This window comes from Canis lupus, chromosome 28 (assembly GCF_011100685.1).
Source record: "Canis lupus familiaris isolate Mischka breed German Shepherd chromosome 28, alternate assembly UU_Cfam_GSD_1.0, whole genome shotgun sequence".
Lineage (NCBI taxonomy): Eukaryota > Metazoa > Chordata > Mammalia > Carnivora > Canidae > Canis > Canis lupus.
The window spans coordinates 9,003,210-9,021,818 of NC_049249.1; the positions used below are offsets into that span (position 1 = coordinate 9,003,210).

General features: G+C 45.4%; 1 protein-coding gene across 50 annotated transcripts in view; it reads right to left on the bottom strand.

Moving 5' to 3' along the window:
- Positions 1-12,908: 12,908 nt before the first annotated feature.
- The window catches only part of SORBS1 (sorbin and SH3 domain containing 1), a 229,066-nt gene continuing 223,365 nt past the window's right edge, over positions 12,909-18,609 (bottom strand). For all 50 annotated transcript variants that reach the window (XM_038578287.1, XM_038578257.1, XM_038578253.1 and 47 more), the window contains one exon: positions 12,909-16,198. In XM_038578287.1, the coding sequence (XP_038434215.1) occupies positions 16,131-16,198 (68 nt within the window). In that variant the 3' untranslated portion in view covers positions 12,909-16,130. The remainder of the gene's footprint in view (positions 16,199-18,609) is intronic.

An 18,609-nucleotide genomic window follows, 5' to 3' on the forward strand; every position in this document is an offset into this window, starting at 1 on the left:
TCCCCAGCCCTGCTCCGAGGGTCAGCGGGACCTTTCCCTGGGATGCGCGCTCCGGGCGCTCCGGGACCCCGGGGAACCCGCGGGGAGGGCGCCCGGCTGGGCCAGCGGCTCCTAACGCTCGCTCTTCTCCCACTTCCTGCTGCAGCCCCGAGGGAAACCCTGAAGTGGCCGCTTGGGATTGGGCGCCCCGGGATTCCAGCCCGCTCTGAGCATGCTCCGTGGCGCCTCGGGCCGTAAGGACACCCCCGCAGCACCCGGCGGCAGCCTCCGCGGCCTGGGGGGTGTAGACAGATGGGCTGGTGTCGGGGTTGGCCTTGCGCAGAGCAGACGAGCAGCTCTTTTGTCCACCCGCCTCCTGGCTCCCTTGACATGTGGCACAAAAGTTGCCAAAGGCAGAGAAGATGCCTGGACCACTACCAGTTTTCGAGCAACCCTGCATAGTAAAAGAAGAAATTCCAGGGGCGCCTGGGTGACTCTGTCGGTTTCATCATCTGCCATTGCTCAGGTCAGGATCCAAGGGTCCTGGGATGGAGCCCCTCGTTGGGCTCCCAGTTCAGCAGGGAGTCTGCTTCTCCTTCTCCTTCCAGCTCCTGTCTCTCACACCATTTCTGTCCCTCTCTCTCAAATAAGTAAATAAAATCTTAAAAAAGAGAAGAAATTCCAAAACTGGATCATAGATAGGTGATTCACATTAAATTCTTATATTGAAGAAGTTAAAACAAAAAGACAATGTCATGTAATAGTGTTGTTCACAAGATAATTAATGGATTAATAATGTAATTTATCTGCTAATGGGACCTGAATTTATAGGTCCCATTTATGTGTGATGAACATATTTCATTGCTGTGTTCTGTATTTCTGTGGCTTTATATGTAACCTCATCTAGACAAATTTCCTGTCTGAATTTGAGTCTTTAGCTCACCTGGAGCCACCTTTCTGCTCCTCCCCCTTGCCAAAGAGGAAAGGTAGCTTGGGGTCAGAGTTACCCAACGGACTCTAGCCCTATACCCAGACAATAAACATTGTCCTCGTTACTAAACAGTGACTATGAGTCAGAGTGTGCGCTAGAACTTGACATACATCCTTTCATTTCATCAGGACAAGAGAAGTGTCTTGATGCCCTTATTATGGGAGGAAGCAGAGGCACTGGGCCACTGCCCAGACCCCCTTCATCGGAGGACTTGTTGTTCCAGCTCCTGGGAGGTGAGCGGCCTCAGGCCTCCAGCCCTGTCAAGGACTGCCTCCAACTGTCAAGAGCAGCCTTGCCCAACGGCATGCCCAGCCCCAGGCAGCCTGTGTCTGGTGACTGATCTAGGTGGTGCTGATGAAGTGACCGTTTGGCCCAAGATGGGACAACTCTGATGGATCATTTGGCCCCAGAGCTCCCTGTGGAATAGGTCGAGCCTGTCAGGTCTAGGTGGCAGCTCATACTCCGTCTGCTCGATCCAGTTTCCTCCCCACTCTCTTCCACAGACATATAAGGACGCTTCTTCTTCTTTTTTTTTAAAAGATTTTATTTATTTATTCATGAGAGACACAGAGAGAGGCAGAGACACAGGCAGATCAAAAAGCAGGCTTCGTGCAAGGAGCCCAATGTGGGATTCAATCTCGGGACTCCGGGATCACACCCTGAGCTGAAGACAGATGCTCAACAGCTAAGCCACCCAGGTGTCCCTATAAGGACCCTTCTTAATAAATATCCTGCATGCTACACACTGTCTCTGGGACCAGTGAACCCAGCCTACAATAGGCCCAGAGAAGTTAAGAGACTTTCCTAAAATTACTCAGTAACCAAGTAACAAGGCAGAGTCTGGGCTGGAGAAGTAGAGAGGAGCAATAGGGTCTGAGGGCTTTGTGTTAGAAGAGGGAGGGGCAGGAGGCTATTCAGAGGTTCCTAGGATCCCAGAAAGATGCCTCAGGCCCAGAATTCATGAAGGGCCAGATCTTCCTGTTTTACCAGCAAGGACTCCCATAGCCCAAATGCCCGCAAATCAACTAGACTAGATCCTTAGGAATGGCTTTTTGGACTTCCTCCACGGAGGAAGTGGAAATTGCAATAAGCTTTTTCTTCTTTTCTTTTTTTTAAGATTTTATTTATTATTTGAGAGAGAGAGAAGGAAAGAATGAGCAGTGGGGAGGGGCACTGAGAGAGAGAGAGAGAGAAAGAGAGAGAGAGAGAGAGAAGCAGACTCCCCAGTGAGTAGGAAACCTGATGTGGGGGTTCATCCCAGGACTCCAGGATCATGACCCAAGCCAAAGGCAGACACTTAACCGGCTGAGCCACTCAGGTACTCCTGCAATAAACTTTAAAAGTATGAACACATATGGAAGTAGAGAGTCCATACCAAGTGGCGGAAACAGGACAAGGTAGTAGGAGGGGCAGGAGACAGTCAGCTGGAGTGACGTTATTGGATGTCAGGCAGGCTGGAAAATTCTGTGGGGAGGGCTCTGAATGTCAGTGACCTGATGTGTTGTGTAATGGGGACAGGCAAAGGCATTCCCTTAGCCTCATCTCATTCCAACCATTCTCTCTCTCTCTCTCTGTGATATCCTCCCCCAAATCCATTTCCTCTCAGGGCTGGCCTGTGCTGCTGGCGTGGTCTGGCAGTGGCTGATACTGAAATCAACTATTTATAGTATTTGAGGACAGACGGAATGGCAGGGCCAGTTTCCATGACGCCAGGGCTCCTACAGGGTGGCTTCCTCCCTGCTGAGTCCCCACCACCAGCTCTGGGTCCATCTACTTTTCTATAACCTCTAGCTCTCTACTTCCACGTAGTCGTTCCTTAGGCAGCATCAGGGATGGTGCCACGTGAGAACAGAGGAAGAGGCCAACAAGTGATGATAATGCCACCACCTGTCACCCTACTCCCTGTGTTAGACCACATTCCAGGCTGAGGAGAGGTCTCAGCTCTCACCACTGGGTGATGTGGGCCTGGGGTCTTCTCCTCCCAAGTCTAGCCACCTAGCCTCTGCCTTCACTTCCCACCTGTTGACCACCTGAAGTTATAAATCTCCAGACAGAAGTCTGGAGGTAGAAGAGTACAGAAAAAATTAAGGTGAGAAAATGAAGATAACTACTCCCCTAGTCAGATGTTCAGCTTCTATTTTGTGTCCTCCAAGCACCATGAAAAGAGAGTTCTGCCATTTGTCAGCTGTGACAATTTGACAAGTCATGTAGCCTATTGTTTCTCTCTTCTCTTTCAGTTAACAACGATTTATCCCATTTGCTACGCACCACCACCGTTCTATGTGCTAGAAAATCAACAGCAAACTAAACAGCCACAGACTTTCTCTCTTGTGGAGCTTATTGCATTTTAGTGTAATGGACAAACAAAATAAGTAAACTATATGGTATGTTTTGTGTACGTATGTTTATGTAGGTGTACATGTATTTAAATAAGTATATGTATGTGTATTTACATGCATATGTTTTTTCCGGCCAAAAGGGCCTATAAACAAAGATACTCCAGAGCAATGAGCATACCTGGCATCCTGATCTTGGTTTCTAAATACCATAAAAGGAATCCAGGACTTCTCAAAGAAATTCTAGAGCTGCAGCAGGAGAGCTACATGTTTAACCTGGGATAGATTGTTATATTGTAAGGAAGGGTGAGAACGTGGAGGGTGCACAGAAGCCTGTGAAAGGGCTCTCCCTGGCCAAGTCTGAGACAATTTATTAAATAATAAGGCATTCTAGCCTATTGGGAAAAATAAGAATCTAAAAGTCCATACAGTAGATAAATAGCTAGAGAGATTAGACAGACAGAAAAAGGCAGGTAGGGAGGCAGGAAGGAAGGGGAAGGAAAGGTTCTCGCTTACAGTAGAATTTTGAGTTCCAACCAGTAAATGTAGAGGGCGTAACAGAGTTTGAGAATCATCATTGTGAAGCTATCATAATAAAGATCAATTTGGGCACAAATCATTGCTGAAGGCAAAATCGAGGATGAGAGTGTGATGAGAAGCAGGATATTTGCATAGTCTTTTTTTTTTTTAAGATTTATTTCTTCATTTTAGAGAGAGAGAGAGTATGGGAGGGAGGGGCAGAGAAAGAGGGAGAGAGAGAGAAAATTGCAAGCAGACTCTGCACTGAGCGTGGAGCCCAACACGGGGCTCGATCCCACAACCCTGAGATCATACCCTAAAACCAAGAGTTGAACGCTTAATAGACTGTGCCACTGAGGTGTCCCTGCATAATCTTAAAGTAGCTCCCCAACAGATTGCTTATTAGATGCAAAGGGAAAAATAACAACAGGTGGCAAAATCTAACACCATCTTGCCAGAAGGTCAAAATTAACATCACTGATAAGGGGCAAAAGTACATTGTGTGGCTCAAATATGGAATCCAGAGAAGGACATGATATTATTCATGTAACATTCCATGTATACTCTAACTCTAATCATAAGGAAACATCATACCACCACTTTTGAAATCTAAAGGGATGGGGGAGGAACCATATTCTTCAAAAATGGTAATGTCATAAAGACAAAGTTTCTAGAAATATTCCAGACTAAAGGAGAATAAAGAGTCAGACCATATAAATGCAATGTATCTTGGAGGACACTTGACCTGGACTGGAGGGGAAAAATGGATACAGGTGGGAGGTTAGATTAAAGTATTGTATCGGTGTTCAATTTATGGGTAGAGAACTAGATTATGGCTGTGTAAGAGAATATCCCTATCTTTAGGAAATGAACACTGAAGCATTTAGGGGTAAAGGGCAATGTGTATGTAACTTATTCTCAAATAGTTCAGGAAAAAGTTGCGTGTGAGTACATCTTATGTGTGTGTGTGTGTTTGTGTGAAGGGAGGGAGGGTGCAAATGAGACAGGTAAAGGATAGATGGATATTCTTTGTATTGTCCTTATTCTTGGAACTTTTCTGTAATCTTTTTTTAAAAGATTTTATTTATTCATGAGAGACACACAGAGAGAGACAGAGACATAGGAAGAGGGAGAAGCAGGCTCCATGCAGGGAGCCTGACTTGGGACTCGATCTATGGACCAGGATCACACCCTGAGCCGAAGGCAGACACCCAACCACTGAACCACCCAGGTGTCCCCTTTTCTGTGATCTTGAACTGATCTCCAAATAAATTTTTTTAAAGGAAATCATATAGAATGACAGATGGTATTATACTCTATGGAAAGGTATTATACTCTATGGAGAAAAGTATGGATTGCAAATGTTAATAATGAAAATGATGAGGGAGGATTTCTCCAGGAAAGTGATCTGAGTCAAGACCTGAACAGGTGAGTGAGTATGTAGCTCTCTGTGGGGGAAGAGCATTCCAGGCGGAGGAAATAGCACGAAGATAATGGGAACCAGCCTGGCAAGGTGGCAGGGGGCTGGAGCAGAGCGCAGGCAGGTGTAGAGGTGAGGTCAGAGGAATGCTGGCACCTGGCTGGGCAGTGCGCTTCCTGCGTGGGGCTGTCTAAGAACTGCCTAAGAACCGCCAAGAGGAAGGTCTGAGAGCTTTGTGCTGTGGATTCACATGATCTGCCTTTCATTTCCCTCACCCTGCTGTGCTGAAACAAATGGAAGAGGAGGCAAGAGCAGCAGCAGGGGACCAGTAAGTGGGTTGTTACAATAATCTAGGCGAGAGGTGTTTATTGGCGGGGCCTCAGGGTGGGAGCAGAGTCTGTGAGCGGTGCTTGGATTCTGGCTCTATTTTAAAGCATTTGCTGATGGATGGGAAGGGCAGTACAGGAGGGGGGGTCACGGATGGCTCATGTGTTCTGGCCTGAACAGCAGCTACAAGGATGGAATTGCCATTCACTGAAATGGGGAAGCCTGTGGGAGAAGCAGCTTTGAGGGTGTGCTGAGGAATTTGGTTCTGGACATATCTAAGTATCAGTTGCCTGGTAGAGATTTCCATGGAGATGTGGAACAGGCAGTTGTAGGTAGGAGTCTGGGGTGCCTGGGAGAGACCCAGGCAAGAGATGGGCACAGGGAGGATTTTAGACCTAGGAGTGGATGAAGGCATTGGGGAGGGGGGCAAGAAGCAAGGGCCGGGGATTGGGCATTGGAGCCCCAACTGTGAATGCTGGCCCGGGGAATGGGTAATGAGGAGGAGCTGCCAATGCAGATGGGGAAGGATCCAGCTATGAGGTGGACCAAGACTGAGAGAGAGAGAGCGTGGTGTCCTGGGAGCCAAGGGGAGAGTATTTCAAAGAAGAAGGAGTAGTCAGGTGTGTTGGTGTGTTGGGAAAGTCCAAGGAGTTGAGAATTGAGAACCGTCCATGGGATTAATGCTGTTAAAGTCATTTCAATGACTAAGAGCTTTGGTAGGCTAGCAAAGTCCTAACACTTGTACTATGACTGCTTGCCTTGATCCCAATGCTCTGTGTTAAGGAGCCCCACTTTAATTCTTTGGAAATTTTCAAGAATACTAAAGCCATTCATCTACAATTGGACTCCCAAGCTGAAGGTGATGAGGGCACTTCTAAACCCACGATCATTTTGTGGGTATAAAGCAAGAAGTTTTCAGGAAGTGGTATCAGTTGAGGGAGGGTGTAAGATGATGAATTCTTAATGACTAAGAGGTAAAGACAAATCCAAGAGAAGTGCCAAGGAAGAACTGACAGGTCTTGTCAACAGTTATATATGATAATGTGTATGTGTTGAAAGCCCTAAACATGATGTGCCCTTTGATCTAGCCATTCCACTACTAGGAATTTGCCTAGAAAAAAAAAAGTAGGCATTCAAAGTACTAAGAGTATGTAAAGGGTTGTTCATCATAGAATTGTCCATAATTGCAAAATATTGGAAACATCCTAAGTGTCAATAATAGAGGACTGCAAGGTATATCATGGCACATTTATACCATGGAATACCATGTACCAGTTAAATTAAGGTGTAGGGGTGAATATATCTTGTCAAGAAAGGTGTTTTTGTTAAGTGAGAAGAGCAGGTTACACACACACACACACACACACACACACATATGTGTAGAACGCAGGAGGTTATATCTCAGTGGTAATGATAAGTGTTTGGCTTTGATAACTTTGTACTATTTAATTTAAAAAGTAGGAAAAAAGTAACATAGAAAAAGGGGGTAATGTTAAAGTTAGGAGAATAGATAAAATTGCCCAGGCAACAGATTATGGGAAGAAGCTTGGGGAACATCCATATTGAAGGAGTGAGTAGAGGAGGAAAAGCTGAGAAAGAATTTGAAGAACCAGTGAGGGGAAAGGCAGGAAGATCTGATGGAAGCCAAAGACCAGGTGAATGCCAGGAATGGCTTGCTTGTGATCTTCACTGCTGGTTAGCTACCCAAAGTCATTCCCAACTGTCTTCCACCTTGCCCATCGCCCTCTGGCAATTTCTTTACAGGTAGGAGTAGCCATGGGATCAGCACCAGCCAATGAGATGTGGGAAAATATGTACTGGGGGTTTTCGGAAAAGATTTTCCTTCCTCCAGGAAGGCGTGAACAGACCAAACCTCTGTCCTGTGTTGCTTCCTGTTTCCTGCCTTCAAATGCAGTTGTATGGGATGCGATGCTTGGGGCTGCCACCTGGCCAGCTTGTAATCACGAGAGAAAGGCCGGGGGGGTCAGATATACTAACCCAGAGCCTGTCTTCTTTTCTTTTTTTTTTTTTTTTTAATTTTTATTTATTTATGATAGTCACAGAGAGAGAGAGAGAGGCAGAGACACAGGCAGAGGGAGAAGCAGGCTCCATGCACCGGGAGCCCGACGTGGGATTCGATCCCGGGTCTCCAGGATCGCGCCCTGGGCCAAAGGCAGGCGCCAAACCGCTGCGCCACCCAGGGATCCCCTGTCTTCTTTTCTGTGAGATAATGAGACACATCTGTTACCATAAACTGTCACTTTTGGGGGCCATCTGCTATTGTGCTTGAAGTCATTCACTGGCAGATAATAGGGAGAGTACAAAGTTCTGGGGCCCCTCTGAGCTTTGCAGATCTATAAACGATACATACAGGAGCCACTGTGCAGGTGACAAAGGGTTGGTGTGGTGAGGAAGTACAGGCCACGAGGCTGGACCACACTTCTGAGAGGCTTGTGAGTGGTAGGAGATATGATGACATGTAGTCAGCAGGGATACCTGAAGACTTCTTCTGTGCCTTTGCTGCGATCTTGACTCTGGCAGGAGACTGAGGAAACAAACCTGTTTTTGAACTTTTAATGTTTAAACACACAGTAAGTGTTCATCAAATGGTGATCACTATTGTCATTATTCCATGAGATCATTCTTGGAGACGTTATAATCTCTAGGTGAAGTTTAGGTGTTCCGAGGTGTACTGGTTGGCAGATCCCTCTCTGCTCTCTGCCCCTTGGAGGCAGTGCTGTGTGATCCAGTTACTTGCTGGGTATCCTTGGGCCAAACCCCTCCGTCTCAGGTGCCTCCCCTGTTATTGGAGATCAGAATGCCTACCTTGTAGGGTCAGCATGAGAAATTAATGAAAAAATGCATGAGAAATGCTGGTACGGGGTAGACACTGGAGGTACAGGAATGCTCCATGGTGGGCACTGCAGGTTGCCTTTCAAACATCACATTGTTTTCCTCCTTCTTAACAGAACCAACCTTGGTTCAGGTATCTCCTCCTCCACCCTAGCTCAGAGAGCTGACGTAGAGTTTCTGAGGTCTCACAACCTAAGTACCAGAGGCAGCACTTGAACCCAGGCCTTCTGACTTTCAGCCCATTGTTCTAATACCTCTTCTTCCAGGAAGAATTAGCACATTTATCCAGTAAGATTACTAGGTTTTAGAACTTCTAAAGTGTGGTCCGCTTGTCCCCATGAACAAGAGACAGCAGCCACAATGGCTTTTATGATCTAGTCTTAGGAGTGACACACCATTTCTTCTGTCACATTCTACTGGTTCCACGATCAGCCCTGACAATGTGAATTGTGTGAATACTGGGAGGTGGGGTTTGCCAAAGGCATTTTTGGAAGCTGGTTACCACAGCCTCTTAACATTATTGTGAAGACAGTTTTGACTTTTAAAGCTGCTGAAAGGGCCTGGGAACTCCAACAGGTCCACAGGCCATACTTGGATATTCGGTGACCTTGATGATACAAGCTCATGTCAATCTACCTGTTTTCTGCTACTCTTTGTTTTTGTTTTTGTTTTTTTTTTAATTTTTAATTTTTAATTTTTTTAATTTTTATTTTTTTTATTTTTTTTTAATTTTTTATTTATTTATGATAGTCACAGAGAGAGAGAGAGGCAGAGACACAGGCAGAGGGAGAAGCAGGCTCCATGCACCGGGAGCCCGACGTGGGATTCGATCCCCGGTCTCCAGGATGGCGCCCTGGGCCAAAGGCAGGCACCAAACCGTTGCGCCACCCAGGGATCCCTCTGCTACTCTTTGAAAGATGATTCTCAGCTCTATCTCATTTTTGCAGATTCATCTAAGTTTGTCAGTCTCATTTTTTAAAAAAGTCATCTCTACGCCCAACTTAGGGTTTGAACTCATGTGATCAGGAGTCGCATGTTCCACCCACTGAGCCAGCCAGGAGCCCTGGTCAGTCTCACTTCAAAACCAGTAAGCCAGAGGGCCAGACTCCTAATCTGCCCAGTATTTTGCCTCTGATGACACCAGGGTGAGAGTGCTGGAGGAGCAGAGTGGTTGTCCTCCAGGACAGACATCATAAACCAGTGTTACACGGTTATGAGATATCTCATCAAGGGCTTTTTCCATCTATTGGGTTCCTCTTAAATTTTCTTGAATATTTTCAATCTGAACCATCTGCCTGGCTAATCCATTCCACAGATGACTTGTATCAAGCAGTAACTTGATGTAAGAAGCAGTAACTTCTTTCATTTGTCTTAAAGGCCTCAGCTAACTGTTCCTGAGACAGGTTTGATCTCTACATGCAAAGACTTAGCAAATATACTTATGTACAACTCACACGAACATTCTTTATGACTTTTGGGATGCTAATCCTTTTTCCTTCAGAAGAGTGCTAATATTTTTAGCATGTGATACAGTTGTGTTGTGCCCTCATGATCACATCAAACCACTTGTCTGGGTGGCCATCCTGTGCCATGTTCTTCTCAAGACTTTGGCCAGCAGAGCCTCAGTATGTGGCCTACATAGAGCTCACTGACATTTGTATTGATAGGCTATAGTATTCCACTTTCCAAAGCTTGTCACCAAAGCTTGTTAGAGTCTAGCTTGCAGTGTGGACCACTGGGTTATCGATCCAGCTGCCTTCTTTTTTCTTAGAGCAGCACCCCTCCCCTGGCCTCCTACTCTGTCCCAGTCCACATGGTGCTGGTGAGGCTGACATTCACACTGCACCCGCTTTAGCAAGTGATTATCAAAGGAAGGATAACTATCCAAGTTGGACATGGCAGGGTCTGGAATTGTTTTCAGGGAAGCGCAACAGGAAGGCCCTTTTGCCTGGAAAAAGGAGTCAGAGATCTGTAAGAATGAGTCCAGAGCTGCCTACAGCTCATGTTTCCTATTGCTGCACTCAGTAGGTGAAAACGTAGCCAAATAAGACCAACAGTGCCAAGAATAAGACAAATACCAGAGTTTGAGAATCTGGATTCACTCCTGCCTAAGGCTGGTTCCAACTCCCTTCTTTCCGGTGATTTCACCCAAGAATGGCCAGTAGTGTTAGGTTTCTACCACTTATCATTGACAGAAGCCTTCATACAACTGATTCTTTCTGCCAAATTACATCGTGAGGGATCTCCCTGAAGGAGGATGTGTTAGGAGAAAATAACAGATGGCTGGAAATGCAAGTGAAGATCTAGAGAGAGGGCTGGCCAGTGAAAAGGCAGGCGAACCATGCGTTCCACGGAAGCAGATAATTGGGTGGTGTGGAAACAGACACTCCCATGGGCCTGGCGGGAATAGAAATTGGTGTGCAATCTATTTTGGAAGGCATTTTGGCAGTATCTCAAGATTTGAAAGGTTATCGCTTTCTGAGCCAATGATTGTATTCAATGCAGCATTGTTTGTTGTGGGGAATAAAAGCTGGCAGTATTTGCATCATCAATAGGGGATTGGTTAAGTAAATTATGGAATCATGTCCAAGCTCTATTATTAAGGGGAAAAAAATGTAAGACTATTCGAAGCATTTGTTTACAGACGTGTGTGCTTACTGTGCAAAGTAAGCTCAGAGGACGGTATAGCGGGTAGTCAGCCACAGTAATATGTGGGGAGGGGACTGTCATTACAGAAAATTCTCACCTATTTGTACGAGCCCAGAATAATTTGAGATTAATTGCTGTTCTATTTCTGCTGCTGTAAGGAAAAGGACTAATAACATATCCCTTCTTTCACTATTAGTATTGTGAGTTCTCAGATCTCCGGCCCCAGGGGTTCATTCATTTATTTACTCATTTACTCAATCAAGTGACTGAGTGCTATCTATGTTAGGCACGCCTCTTGGTGCTGGGTATATGAAAGCCAAATGGAATCATTATCCTCATGGGTTCTATAGGATTGTGAAACAAAGAGCAGATGCTGACGAGTTATGAAGCCCAGAGGAAGAGAAGGGGGAGAGGATGCTGCATGGAACAGTAGGGTTCTGTTATATATAATGTGGTCAGAGAAAGCCTCGTTGAGAAGGCAACATAAAGATGTAAAAGGAGGGAGGAAGAAAGCCATGCAGCTCCAGCAGAAAGGGTCTTCTGGATACACACAGAAGATCCTGAAATGTGCTTGATGATTCTGAGGCCATAAGGACTGTGTGGGTGGAAGGAACAAGGAGAAATGAAGCCAGAGGTAAGGGACAGGGGTCGGACAGCATAATAATGGACCTGAGGACACGGTACTACTTAGTGATGTGAGAAGCCACTAGAGGATTTTGGATACACTTTCAAATGATCACTCTGGTTGCTCTGTTAAGACCAGAGTAGAGGGAGCAAGGGGATGGGTGGTGGGTGGGAGAAGCAGGAAGGTGAGTTAGAAAGTGAGCGCAAGGATCCAGAAAGAAAATGACTTGTCATGATTGGATTCTAAATGTACTCTGAGAGTACAGCTGATGCATTTGTTGTAAGGGATGAACAGCATGAAAGTAGTGCCTGTGCTCCCAGGCTCAGTCCTGGGGCTGTCAGACCCCGAGAAGACAACCCTTCTACTACTTGAGGCCTAAGCCTACTAAAAGGGATGCCACTGAGTCACCACCAGAGGTGGCAGTGCTCTGAGTTGACAGAGATGGAGGACAGAACCAGGGGAAGGTGGAGGTTTGGTTTATGCACAGCAGGCCCTGCCCTACACTGAGATGGGTGGGGTCCTTGCCTTGGGATGCCAGGAGAGGCTGGAGGCCTATGCCACCATCTTGACACACTTGGTTTGGGAGGGGACAGACTGCATTTTGACCCACCACAGCAAGAGAAGGCTCACAGCCAATTTAGCTCAATTTAGCAAAACCAGTGGTTTAGCGCCTGCCTTCATCCCAGGGTGTGATCCTGGAGACCGGGGATTGAGTCCCGCATCAGGCTCCCAGCATGGAGCCTGCTTCTTCCTCTGCCTGTGTCTCTGCCTCTCAATCTCTCTCTCTCTCTCTAAAAAAAAAAAAAAAAAAAAAAAAGAAAAAAAGAAAAAAAAAAGAAAAACCAAATTTTTTTTTTTTTTAAACCAAATTCTATATCATCTCCTGTGCCCATGTCTTGTGGAGCAAATCAAAACCCATTACACATCTTTTCACTTTTGCTTTTAAAGACATATGCATTATTTTTGTAATCAGAATAGAAAGAATGGTGAGATGGTCAACAGCAGTCAATTTAGAGAAGGTCACAGAGTTAGCTTATTGAGAAAGTAGTAAGGTAAGAAGCGGGGTCTTCCAAGAGCAGGATGGAAGCCAGATGGTATGTGATTGAGAATGGAAAAGGAGAGGATGCGATACTGAAGCAGTGAATATAAGCCTCCCTTGAGAAACTTGGTGAAGGAAGGAAAGAAACAAGAATGTTAAGAACAAACATATGCCACCCAATTCTGAATAAAGTTTATTAAATAATATGTACAGCAAATGTAGTAACTCAACACCTTCATTTATCAAATCAATCCACGGCAATAAAGAAAAATAAATGAATAGAACAATCTGTGTCGGCATAGTACATGCTCTCCGTGTGTAAAATGGCAACACTTTAACTGCTTTTATATAATGTTATTTTTCTTTCAGCATATAATCATCTTTGTAGTAACCTATTCTAGCAAAAGAACTTAATACCTACTGTAGATAAATAGGACTGAAAAAAAAAACCCCAAAAAAATAAAAAACAAAAAACCCCCTATAACTGAGATAACAATTACCTTCTCTCCCAGAATGATTATTTGAAATTTTAACACTTTACAATACAATGGCTATTTTTGTGCTAAAAATCTGCAGGTGAGTTATTTGGAATTCCTTCATTTAAATAAAAATGCAAAAAACTTCATGACTTCCTTATTTTACCCCCCTTCAGTTCAAATTTTTAAAATTATTTTTCTATACAAAGTAGGTACATGGACTATACAAAGTTAAATATACATATTTACAGTCCTACCTCTTAGGCATGTGATTTTTTTCTTTTACTGATCAGAGAGAGACTGCAAAAGATAAGTAGTTGGGGGCTTGTTATTACCCAGAAGCATGGCGAATATATCAAAATGTGTTGCAAGGCATGGTGCCAGTTAGTTGCACTTGCTATTAATAAACTTGTATAAATATTTCAGCATAAAAATAGGTATTTTATATTACTAAATGTCTGAAGACAAAAAGAGCAATTGGAAACCTTTGTTCCTTGTTTTGTCATACATAGGAAGCTGAAGTTTGATGCAAGTTTTAACATGATTTTGTTAAAGACGGGCAAATTGGTGAGGCATACCTGGGTATTTGGAGATCTACAAATGCATGAGGCTGGCATCATATGCAAATGTGGCTTTACAAATTGGTTTTATTTTCTAGCTGTATTTAAAGAGGTGTTCAAAATTACCTACTTAATTAAGAAGCACCCCTCAAAAAAACTATTAGGATAAAGTCGTTATTAATGGTTTGTATCTAAGAAAGACCAGGAAACACGTTAGCCAATATAGGAATTACATTCCAAAAATGAGTGAGATGCTGTAGTGCAAAACGCACGTGCATATGCACTTGCACTATGTTCCTTCAGGGAGAGTCAAATAGTGCCCTGGGATGGTGAAGTGGACTTTCCAAAACAATGAGTCTTAGTCAAAGACTATCAAAAAGGCTCCTTCTACCCAGGAAGCGCCTCCACCGCCACCTGCACTCCCTTATCACAGTTAGTTCCACAGCCTCATTTTTTGAGGTTAAGGCTCTGCTCTGTCCTAGTTAAAAAACAAATGTCTCTGGGAAGAAGTAACACATTCCTCTTATCACTCATTTCCACCCCAGTGTCAAGGACTCAGTGGCAGTTTCTTTCCTGAGACTGGGACTGGAAGGGAGGACAGGGAGAGAATGAGGCTGTCTGATGTGGGGTGGGGGTGGTGCACAGCTGATGGGTAGCAGATGGATGGCAGAGGCACTGAAGACAAACTCTCCACCTACTTGTAAAGACTCCAGACTTTGGGACAATGGTCCTGGGGCAATTATGAGCTATATGCAGACGGCCAGGGTTCCTGTATACACCCTACCACCTACAACTGCTGTTCCTATTTGTGACCTTGGATGTGTATTTGTGGGGAGGACGAGAGTTTGAAGACTCTGGAAACAGTTCCGAGAATTTCCAGCCATAAACTACCCTCAGATAAAGGTTCTTCTCACAGCCCAGTTGTTCAAGAGTGAGCTAATGGAGAAATACGAGAATGCTTTCTAGAGTCTCTCCAGGGAAAGGTAATCACCTCCTCTCTCATACCCTTCTTAGCACGTATCACAGTCTCTCTTAATCCAGTATCTTTGTATGTCTGCCTCTCCAATCACCTCGGAGTTCCTGGCAGGTGGGTGGGTCATTCTCTATTTCTTCAAGGGGTCTAACAGAGAGGCTGGTAAACATCCTTGAATTGGATGGAATTGTGACCAAGCACTCCAGGTGTCACACGGAGGTTCCCCCCCACCTCAGAGGTAGCCCCACAAAGGACAGACGTCCCAGGAGTGGCAGAAATGCTGCCTCGCACTCAGGGCCACTGCGTGTGTGCCTTCTGCTCCCATGAGGAGCCTCACCAGGGTGCATGGGATTCATGACCCTGAGCTGTCCCTGAACTACTGCGGGGAGTAAAAATGAAGGCGCGGTGAGTCCACGTCCTGCTCGTCAGTGGCCCTGGCATCAGCATACATCAGTGTATATTAAATATTCACTGAACGCCATCCTTGGTTCTCTTGTGAGAATACGCCTATCAACCTCAAACTGCCCGGGCCAAAACAATCCAGAAAAGAAAGGTTAGTATTGGCATTCTGATAAATCAAACTGTGCTACAGGTGACCGCTTTTAAAAGTCGGTGATAACAGGAAAGGATCACACTGCAAGTGACCTTGACAGCTACAGAACGTCTTCGCTTAGTCACTTGGCGATGCAAATTTACAAATACACCCCACTCCCATGGGCAAACCTCATGTGCTTTTCTGTCTGAACACCTGGGGCATCAGGGCAATGCTGCACGCAGGCTGAATGTACAGGGCACCTACGTTCCGCTTCCATTTCCCCGTGTACCCGGGTGCAAGGCACATGGTCTCGGGTCACCTGGGGACCTCCGTCACTGTCCAGGGATGGCTCGGCAGCCCACACAGATCTCTAGCAATGTTGGGAAATCGGTGGGCTCCGGGGCAGCTGGGGTGTGGAGCCTTTGGAGAATGGCTGGGGATCTATCTGCCTGGCACTCCGAGGGCTGCTTCAGGCTAAATGACTGCTTTGAGCCAGAGCTGGTCGAGGCTGGGGCAGCAAAAGGTGTCTCTGACCTCACTGATCCTGGACTGTGTTACAGGTCAGATTACCCAAGACGGGGAGAGGCAGGGAAGGCTTGGAGTGGCTCCCAGAAGCAGCTAAGTAAATACAGATTTGCCTCATTTCTTTTTCCTCAGTTCGGCCTGCCTGATACACTGAAGTGTAGATAGGCTCCAGCTTCAGACACAACACTTCTCTGTCCCTCTCTTTTGCTTCTCATTTTATCCACTGCATTAGTTTTCCTACTGACTCAACATTTAAATAAAGAGACCAGTTCATGAATTATGCTTCATCCTCCAATAAAAATAATCTCTGGTTTTCAATCTTCTTATAGATACAAAGGCTTTACATAGTTGCCTGGAAAAGTACCAAATTGCCTTGTTCTTCTTGAAGTACCTATAAAAAAACAAAACAAAACATTAGCAAAATCAGCAGATGCATCCATGTGAGTTCAGAGAGAGCCCCCCCCCCTTTTAAAAATTATTTATTTGAGAAAGAGAGTGCACACATGAGCGAGCAGGGGGAGGGGCGGAGGGAGAGAGAATTATTTTAAAAAAAGATTTTATTTACGAGAGAGAGAGAGAGAGAGAGAGAGAGAGAGAGAGAGAGAGAGAGAGGCAGAGACACAGGCAGAGGGAGAAGCAGGCTCCCTGTGGGGGAGCCTGATGTGGGAGTTGATCCCAGGACCACGACCTGAGCCAAAGGCAGATGCTTAAGCACTGAGTCACCCAGGTGCCCTGAGAGAGAGAATTCTAAGCAGACTCCCCCATTGAGCGCAGAGCCCAACTTGGGGCTCGATTTCATGATCCTGACTCCATGACCCAAGCCAAAGTCAAGATTTGGATGCTCAACTGACTGAGCCACCCAGGCGCCCCTGGAGAGAGCCTTTTGATAACAACCCTACAGCATGAAGGACAGTGTATGGTTTTCTCTATCTTATCTCAAAATAGAGATAAAATTAGGCTGCAAAAGAGTGATAAGCCAGGCAGGCATTCTCAATACTCCCTTTTTCCGATGAGGAATGCAAAGCTCAGAGAGCTTAAGCCTCACAGCTTAGCAAGCATCAGAAGCAGGCTCTGAACCCAGGATTTCTGACTCCCAGCCCACTACTCTTTCTGATACTTCTCCTTTTTGGAAAAATGAGCACATTCATTCAACACAAGATACCAACGATTTAGAATTTCCAAACTGTAGGATTTCTAAAAGTCCACTGGATATGACCACACATGAAAAGGAAATTCCTCTCAGAAGCTTGTGCCCAAGCCCCAGATCGACTCCCTGTCTTTGCTGCCAACCTCGTCAAGGTTCCTGCTGAGCCAGGAGCACTGAGCTACCTGGGCACAAAGCCCTTCCTTTGCTGCTCCACATCCCCAATTGCCGAATCCCTGACCTACTTTCTTCCCTTGGAACAGACTCTCTAAAGCTGGGGGTGGGGGTGGTGGCAGATATGTGCCATATCCTTATTCCCCTCACTGGCAGATATCACAATTTGATGACTGCATCCTTTTCCCAATTGGCTTGGGTACAGCTTCAAAACCCTGCTGAACAGAGCATTTCAAGCAGTCACTACCAGTAGATTGGAGTCATTGCCCAAAGCTAAAAGAAAGCGTCAAAGCTAAAGACATTGAAAAGAACTATTGAATCCCTAGGGAGAACTGCCAAAGAGGCTGCAGAGAACTGAGATGAGGGCTAGAGATGGGCTCCTTACAGCAGACTCGCAGCTTTCCTTATGGACGAGAAAAATGAGCTCCATTGGGTTTCTTATTTTACTTTAAGCACAAGGCTATGTTTTGAAGCATTTGAGGGATTGAGGAATATTTCCTTTACCTAGCTGCCAGGCATGCCTCCAGGAGAGAATTGGTGGCCATCACCCTACCCCATGTTCTTGTAAAAAATATAACTACTTTTGAAAAAGTTTAACAGCTAATCTTTTTTACTTTTTAGAAATTTTATTTAGGGCACCTAGGTGGCTCAGTGGTTGAGCGTCTGCCTTAGGCTGAGGTCATGATCCCGGGGTCCTGGGATCGAGCTGGAGCCCATGTTGGGCTCCCCTCAGGGAGCCTGCTTCTCCCTCTGCCTGTGTCTCTGCCTCTCTGTGTCTCTCATGAATAAATAAAATCTTTTTTTATATTTTTTATTTTTATTTATTTATGATAGTCACACACACACACACAGAGAGAGAGAGAGAGGCAGAGACACAGGCAGAGGGAGAAGCAGGCTCCATGCACCGGGAGCCCGACGTGGGATTCGATCCCGGGTCTCTAGGATCGCGCCCTGGGCCAAAGGCAGGCGCCAAACCGCTGCGCCACCCAGGGATCCCTCTCATGAATAAATAAAATCTTTAAAAAATCTATTTATTTATTTGAGAGAGACAGAGAGCATGCATGTGTGTGCAAGGGGAGTGGCAGAGGGAGAGGAAGCAGCAGACTCCCCACTGAGCAGGGAGCCTGATGTGGAACTTGATCCCAGGACCTGGGATCATGACCTGAGCTGAAGGTAGGTGCTTAACTGACTGAGCCTCAGGCACCCTGAGGTTAACAGCTAATCTATACCAGAGCTGCACTCTAACACAATAGCCACAGGAGGCTACTGAGCACTTGAAACAGGGCTAGTCTGAACTCAGCTACACTGTAACTGTAAAATATGCACCAGACTTCTAAGGCTTAGTGAGATATTCTACATTCTTCCTTCTGTACTAACAATTTTTTATACTGATTACATGTTCAAATGATAATATTTGAATGCATTGGTTTTAATAAGATATATTGCTAAAATTAATTTCACTGCTTTCATTTTACTTCTTTCAA